Source organism: Acomys russatus, chromosome 3 (genome assembly GCF_903995435.1).
Source record: "Acomys russatus chromosome 3, mAcoRus1.1, whole genome shotgun sequence".
Lineage (NCBI taxonomy): Eukaryota > Metazoa > Chordata > Mammalia > Rodentia > Muridae > Acomys > Acomys russatus.
The window spans coordinates 37774170-37782186 of NC_067139.1; the positions used below are offsets into that span (position 1 = coordinate 37774170).

Sequence of the window (8017 nt, forward strand, 5' to 3'; positions counted from 1 at the left end):
TTCCTGTTCTCCATGACATCCCAATCCCAGCCCAGGCTGCTTTGCTTCTCCTGAACTAAAACAGTCCATGGTCTTCCTCCTCTCAAGAGCCCCTCCCTGCACGGAATACACTTGTGCAGCTGCTCTCAACCTGTGGGGCTTGACTCCTTAGGGTCAGAGAACCTTTTCACAGCGCTCCCATCAGATATCAAATATCCTACATGTCAGAATATTCACATTACGATTCATTACAGTTGCAAAGTAGCAACGAAATAATTTTATGGTTGGGGGTCACCACAACACGAGGAGCAGTATCAAAGGGTTGCAGCGTTAGGAAGGCTGAGAAGGACTGCTCAAGTGGTGCATGCTACTCACTAAGAAATTACACCATTTGCAGCTGTCTCCCAGCTAGACTCTTGAATAGCCCAAGCGCAGTGACTGTGTGTGTTTTTGTTTTGTTTTCAAGACAGGGTTTCTCTGTGTAACAAGCCCTGGCTGTCCTGGACTTTGTAGGCCAGGCTGGCCTCAAATTCACAGAGATCTGCCTGCTTCTGCCTCTCCAAGTGCTGGGAATACAGGTGTGCACTGCCATGCCAGACTGTGTGTGTTTTTAAACACGACTGTATGCCAGCATCTAACTCAGAACTTAGGATATACTACACATCCAAGAAACACTTGTTGGCACTGAGGACGTGGCTCCAGTGCACACTTTCCCACAGGACTTGCTGTGAGCCATGTACTTCCTGATCCCAGCGGTGCCTCTTCCTCCTTCTCAGTTCCTCTAGGATGCATCCTGTCCTCTATTCCTCCTGGGACCACATTAGCTCAGCCTCATCATCTCTCCCCTTGACTTCTCTTCAGCATCTTAGCTGGTCTCTCTGCTTCCACGTGCTCTTCTGACGTATCCCATTTGTGTGTGTGTGTGTGTGTGTGTGTGTGTGTGTGTGTGTGTGTGTGTAGGCGTTCAAGATAGGGTTTCTCTGTGTAGCCTTGGCTGTCCTGGACTCACTTTGTAGACCAGGCTGACTTCGAACTCCCAATGATATGCCTGCCTCTGCCTCTTGATTGCTGGGATTAAAGGCACGGGCCACCACTGCTGGCTCCATGCCAATATTTTAAGGAGGATTCTGAGCTGCAGAGCAATCACTTCTTGGTCTGGCCGGTGGTGCCACATTCTCTCAATCCCACACCCTAGATCCACCATCAAGCCCTGTAGATCCTCCACAGTTTAAACCTGCAGCCTCATTGGCTTCTCTCCAGGGGCTCCCCCTCTTTTGAACTGTGCCCCTCAAGGCAAACAGAGAACTACACAGACATTCAGATGCAGATAGATAGATATTCGGTGTCTTGTCCGGCCACAGAATCACTTTCTAGTCCCTAAGAACAAAGTGTCTGAGTGGAGCCAGGGTCTCTGTGCAGGACAGGCAGGAGCCTGTGCCCTGCCGGGTTGTGCTCCAGGCTGGTGTAGTGAGAGAGGGCAGCCTGACCACAGACTGCCCCTGCAGAGATGAAGGTTAGCAATTAACTGGGAGGAATCTTGGGGTAAAGTTAACTTAGTGGGGAACAGAGGGAAGGCAGCTAATGTTCTAGGGACTTTGCCCTTGACCCGAGGGTATAAAGAGGAGGGTCTCAGCTCTTCTTTAGACTTCCTAGGCAGGAGCTGAGGCATAGGACCATAAGGTGAGTCCAGGGCCCCCGTGTCTAAACCCCAATCCTAGCCCTAGCCCATCACCCCAGCTTCTTCTGTGTTTCCTCTTCCTGGCCCTCGTGACATCCCAATCCAGCCTGCTCTGCTCCTCCTGAGCTAAAATAATCCCTGGTCTTCCTTCTCTCAAGAGCTCCTGCCTTGTCATGGAGCAGAGTGGTATCTGTGCTTGTCATCACACCTGGTTGCCATTTCTATGCACTGAGAGATTACGTCATTTGCAGCTGTGTGTGTCTTAGTTACCACTGTACCCCAGCATCTAACTCGAAATTTAGGAAACTCTACACGATCAAGAAACGCTTGTTGGGACTGGGGACGTGGCCCGACATTGGAATGCTTGCCTACTGTGCCCAGGCTCTAGGTTCTATTTACAGCACTGCAAAACAAAACAGCTACAAAACCTTGCTGACAGATGAATGTCTGCTCAGGTCTGTCACAAGCACCTGGGTGTGCATCTCCAGATGCATGGACAGGATTGTGCACCCTAAGTTGGATGTCATCTATGTGGGCTTGAGTGTCCCAGACACAGCAACCATCACATTTGTTCCCACCTCTTGATACGTAGGACTCACTGTGGGTGCCCAGTATGATGTCCTATGGAGAGAGACTGGGGGGACCAGCAGTCTCCCCACTTCCAGTACGAGGGAGACACATGGTGCATGGGGCAGCCTTTGCTTATGTGCCCAGCCCACAAGGTAAGTACTGTTCCCATGCCCTGAATCCTGATTGCCCACAGTTGCCTACTTCCTGCTAAAGCTGGCTGTCCCTCTACCTGTCTCTCCTGGGCCCCTGGGTCTCTGGTACCTCCTAATCAGCCTCTTTCCTCAGTCTTGCACAGGATTCCAGGGACATCCACCTATGCCTTCTCCTGTCTGAGCCCTGTGACACTCACAGAGCACAGCAGTCCCTATGGGGAGGTCCTGGAATGCCATGACCCGCTCCCAGCCAAGCTGGCCCAGGAAGAGGAGCAAAAGCCAGGTGGGTCAGGTTGGGGGCAGCAGGGGCACGGGCAGTCACTGGCCTAGTGCCCTGCCCACTGGACTCATGCCTGTCCCACCTTCAGAGCCCAGGCTATCCCAGAAGCTTGCCCAGGCTGCCACAAAGCTCCTCAAGGTGCCTCTGATGCTGGGTTTCCTTTACCTCTTTGTCTGCTCCCTGGACGTGCTCAGCTCTGCCTTCCAGCTGGCTGGAGGTAGCCGGGGTGGGGAGGATGCGGGGGCAGGGGGGCTATAAGGGGTAGGGGGTAGAGGGGCTATGGGGAGCCAGGGGAGCCACGGGGAGGGTCGGGGAGGGGTTCAGAAGGACCTCAGCTGATGCTGGCTCATGTTCTGCAGGGAAGGTGGCTGGTGACATCTTCAAGGACAACGCCATCCTGTCCAACCCAGTAGCAGGGCTGGTGGTGGGGATCCTGGTGACCGTGCTGGTACAAAGCTCCAGCACCTCAACATCCATCATTGTCAGCATGGTCTCCTCTGGCTGTGAGTTGGCCCAGCATGAGCAGGGATAGACAGAGGCCTGGTGCTTCAGGAGGAGGGCAAACATGTGGACCAGAGGCTGAGGGGAAGGGTGGGGCTTCAGCATCTCCTGCACTGTCCCCCAAAGCAGGACCATGAGTGAGCAGGAGAGGTATTCCATGAGCTGGAGGTGTGAAGGGGGGCAGCATAGCTCCCAGAAGGCTCACCTCCATTCAGCCACACAGTCACTCAGCAAAGCCAGGGACAATCTGTAAAAATCATCACATAGGGTGTGATTTACTGGAAGAACTGACTTCCATGACTGTGTGGCTGGGCGCTCAAGTCTGATATGTACAGTGTGAGCCATTTGGAAGGGCAGGTAAGCACGTGCAGGCAGAAGCTGATCCTGTGAGCCACAGGTGGAGGTTCTTCCTCCTGGAAGCTTCAGTTTTACACTTGAGGCTCTTTCATCCCATTGGATGAAGCCTACCCAGATCCATCAAGAATAATCTCCTTTACCTGGGGCTAAGGAGTCTCAGTGGGTAAGAGGGCTTGCTGCACACTGGGAAGGCCCAGGTTTGAATTTCCAGTACTTACATAAGAGGCTGTGTGGCCGGGCATGCTGGCGCACACCTTCACTCCCAGCACTTGGGAGGCAGAGGCAGGTGGATCGATGTGAGTTCGAGGCCAGCCTGGTCTATAAAGTGAGACCAAGACAGCCAAGGCTACACAGAGAAACCCTGTCTGGAAAAACAAAGCAAAAAAAAGAAAAAAAAAATCAAACCAACCAACCAACCAACCAAAACCACCCAACCATCACACGTGAATAAGGCACACCTGCACAAGCACAAAATGCGGACTGCACAAGGTGTGAGTTTTCATAATTCAGTCACATGCACAAGTTCATCCTGAAGAGTGCATGGGTACACTCCATATATGCGTGTTTGTCTTGTCACATGTGGATATGCTCACACACGTGTAATTACACAGCTCCTGCACACATAGATCTGTGAGGCTCAGCCTAGGAAGCCAAGAGTACATTGGAAAATGCTGCCTGGGATTAGGACACAAGTCATGGGCCTGATCAGAGTCACTGTGGGACAGAACCCCATCATTTGAGAGGTCCCTCTCCTGCCAGTGTTGGAGGTGAGCTCTGCCATTCCGATCATCATGGGCTCCAACATCGGAACCTCTGTCACCAACACCATCGTGGCCCTAATGCAGGCAGGGGACAGGACTGATTTCAGGCGGTGAGCTGGGGAAGGAGGGTGGGAGAAGGCAAAACGCCAAGACCCCTCAGCTTGGGTACACCTGGGGTCCAGCTGTCCTGCAATATGGCATCCCTGCTTAGGGCTTTTGCAGGGGCCACAGTGCACGACTGCTTTAACTGGCTATCTGTGCTGGTCCTGCTGCCCCTGGAGGCTGCCACGGGCTACTTGCATCATGTCACCGGGCTGGTGGTTGCCTCCTTCAACATCCGTGGTGGCCGTGATGCCCCTGACCTTCTTAAGGTCATCACAGAACCCTTCACAAGGCTCATCATTCAGGTGAGGGCAGGGCCTGGCATGGGGTGCGCAGGTGTGGGATAGCGAGTGGCCCTGCCCCCCCCCCCATCATCATCATCTTGTCACAGCTGGATAAGTCTGTGATCACCAGCATTGCTGTGGGGGACGAGTCCCTGAGGAATCACAGTCTCATCCGGACTTGGTGCCGCCCAGACCCAACAGAGGTGAGTTCCAGAGCCAGCAAAGACGACACCATCTTTAGACTGGTGCCTATTTATTTCTTAGACCTTAGAAAGCACTTAGCTAGGAAAGAGCAGATACATGCAATTTTCCTGCATCTGTGTGCCTATGTCAAACACTGGTAACCCCTCCTGGCTGTACACACTGCTGTAGGCAATTATCGGCTGTATGCCAGCATTGGCTTGGAAGTGATCTGACCCAGTGCTTCTCTTTTCTTTTTCTCTTTCCTGCCTGCATGTGAGGGCATCATATCACATTATAGATGGTTGTGAGCCACCATGTGGTTGCTGGGAATTGAACTCAGGACCTTCAGAAGAACAGCCAGTGCTCTTAACCTCTGAGCCATCTCTCCAGCCCCTTTCTTTCTTTCTCTTTCTTTCTTTCTTTCTTTCTTTCTTTCTTTCTTTCTTTCTTTCTTCTTCTTCTTCTTCTTCTTCTTCTTCTTCTTCTTCTTCTTCTTCTTCTTCTTCTTCTTCTTCTTTTTAGACAGGGTTTCTCTGTGTAGCCTTGGCTGTCCTAGACTCGCCTTGTAGACCCGGAGTGCCGGGATTAAAGGTGCGCATGACCCAGTAGTTTTCAAAGAGCTGTTTGTCCCCAGACTAGCAGCATCAATACCACATAGGAACGTATGAGGGATGTAAACTAGATACATATTAGACAGAACTCCATGGCATAATATGTATGCCTCCTTCCTAGACCAATTGAATCAGGGAAAAAAAAAAAATCTCTGGGAATGGGCCCAGTTGCCTTGTCTCCAACTTGCCCTCTAACTGCTCCCAGCTCAGGTTTGGAGATCCATGGATCAAGGTCAACCTTTTGCTTTCACAGATAGAGACACAGGCCCAAGGAGGCTTGCTTGCCACATGGGCGCTTGGGGCTCAGCTCTGCTTGGGCCTTGAGGCATGAGCAATGTGGATGGAGGTGGGCAAAGAGTGCCACAAGGATATTGAGAAACGTGGACACTAGGATTCATTCTAGCTAAGGAGCAAGACAGTGGTTGACTGGCTGTCACACTGGGTGGCCCCCTAAGAGACACAGTGGTTACTGGTGCTGGCAGGGGACTCTTTCACCAGAGTGAAGAACTGTTCAGATTGGTTGCACACGGGTGGCTCAGCCATTAGGCCTATGGTACAAGGCACAATAGCAAGGCGATTAGGCACACAAGGAAGCTAGCAATTAGCATACTTTCTTACTCAGCCATAAAGGGGAAAATGCTTCACCAAACTACAATCTTCCAAATTTGCTTCTTCTAATTATTGCATACAAGAAATAGCTCCATTTAGAAAAGCTACAGGGAAATCCAAATCGCACAGCAGAGGCGCAGGCCCACCCTCAGCTTCCCTCCCTTTGCTGGTGGCTGTTCTTGGACCTTTGTGGCAGCACTCATAGAAAGCACTCATCAACTCGCCCCTGTGACGTCCCTTTGCATCCCAAGTGGCACACAGCACCAGCTCTGCTCTCCTGGAAGTTCAAGGCAGCTTGACAACAAAAAGCCCCCATGGACAGCTTTGATGCTGGCCTTGTGATCTCTTTCTCATGAGCTCTCTGGCACTCTCAGGCAAGCTCGGTGAGTCACTGCAGCCTCGGAACGCACAGTCTGGATAAAGGAAGAGAAATCACATACTGATCTTTAAAAAAAAAAAAAAAAGCCATGGAGAGATTTCCGGCCTGACGTCTGTTTTGGGCAAGTCTCTACCTGTGCCTCGAACCTCCTCACCCACTGTACTCCCGGAGCAAGCCTGGCAAGGTGAACCTTGTTACACAAATGAGAACTGAAAGTCAGTCCTGTGAAGTTAACTGCCAAGTTCCCTCAGCTGGGCCTGTCTTCAGGATCTTCGCTGCCCCAGCCATTGCTTGCTGGAATTTCAGGTCCTAGCACTAGCAAAACACCTTTTTCTGTAACAGCAGGTCACATTTCTTGGCTTGGAGTGTAAGCTTGGATCTGAGCCTCCCTGCTCTCTGCCTTCCTCTGGACCGGTCTCCTGCAGGAATGTGACTCAGACAGCACATCATGTACTCCTGGGATGTGCTTTGGTGACTCCTTTTTATTTGTTTGTTTTTGGAGACAGGGCTTCTCTGTGTGTATCCCTGGATGTCCTGGACTCACTTTGTAGACCAGACTGGCCTCGAACTCACAGAGACTCGCCTGCCTCTGACTCCCGAGCGCTGAGATTATTAAAGGCGTGAGCCTTCACGCCTGGCTGGTGACTCCTTTTTAACCCCACCCCCCCACCATCACCACTCTTTGGCCTCAAAGCTTCCCTGCTTTTTTTTTCCCACAACTCCTCGTGGCCGCCAGCCTTCACCACACTGGACCTGACGTGGATCAAACCAATCTCCAGAGAACCTGTGCCGCCCAGGGAGGGTAGGAACCTTCAATAGGGGGAAGAAAGTCATTTGAGTGTTTGAGACTTCTGGATGATCAGTGACCTGGCATTGTCCTTGGTACCCTCCTGTGAGTCACACTGTCAACTGACTGCTGTACCTGCCTGATGGAAACAGCATCTTTGGAGGACTGGCACCAGGGGACAGCTGTTATTATACCCTCCCCAGTCTGCAATAGGAAACAGCCTCACTCAGAGAGGCACGATGGCTTCCTGTTATTGGTTCCTACAATGGAGGAAAGGTCTGGATCCTGATGGAATCCCCACTCCCCGTGCAGCTGCATCTCCCAGATGCTAGGCGAAGGTACCGCCTCCGTCTGTATCCATTTTTCTTTCCGCCCATGGTGCGTGCCCCAGAGCACTCCGACCCCTTCATGGCTGGTGGACGGAGATGCTCTGAGAAGTTCTCCTTTCAGCCACCAGATGGTGCTACTGGCCCAGAGTGCTCCTGTGTCCAGAACAAAGGCTCCACAGCTACCATGCCCCAAGAGGGGAAGCTATTGTGCCAGCCCACATCCTCTGTGGTTCTCTCCTGAGGAAGGACTCTTGAAGTATGGCAGTTCTTTGTGAACTTAATCACCTTCTTCAGTTCCCAGAAGTGTCTCAATCTAGGGTGTCCCCGTAGGCTCTTAAATATCAATTCCCTCTTCCAAGATGCTTTCAACTAGCCTGTGGGGAAAGAAGGTACCATTAGGGATTTTATGTTATGGAGACAACTGGAGTGCAGAGAGGTTGACTGTGCAGATGGCT

The 8017-nt window shown here is 51.8% G+C and overlaps 1 protein-coding gene across 2 annotated transcripts in view; it reads left to right on the forward strand.

The window, feature by feature from the left end:
• Positions 1-1555: 1555 nt before the first annotated feature.
• Slc34a1 (solute carrier family 34 member 1) overlaps positions 1556-8017 on the forward strand; it is a 16483-nt gene continuing 10021 nt past the window's right edge. The window contains exons 1-9 of one of the 2 annotated variants that reach the window (XM_051172234.1): positions 1556-1659; positions 2250-2379; positions 2513-2662; positions 2748-2876; positions 3019-3162; positions 4277-4388; positions 4490-4685; positions 4772-4867; positions 6442-6525. In XM_051172234.1, coding sequence (XP_051028191.1) covers positions 2271-2379; positions 2513-2662; positions 2748-2876; positions 3019-3162; positions 4277-4388; positions 4490-4685; positions 4772-4867; positions 6442-6510 — 1005 coding nt within the window. In that variant the 5' untranslated portion in view covers positions 1556-1659; positions 2250-2270 and the 3' untranslated portion in view covers positions 6511-6525. Of the gene's footprint in view, positions 1660-2249; positions 2380-2512; positions 2663-2747; positions 2877-3018; positions 3163-4276; positions 4389-4489; positions 4686-4771; positions 4868-6441; positions 6526-8017 lie in introns of those variants that run through there. The other variant, XM_051172235.1, reaches the window with a different exon arrangement.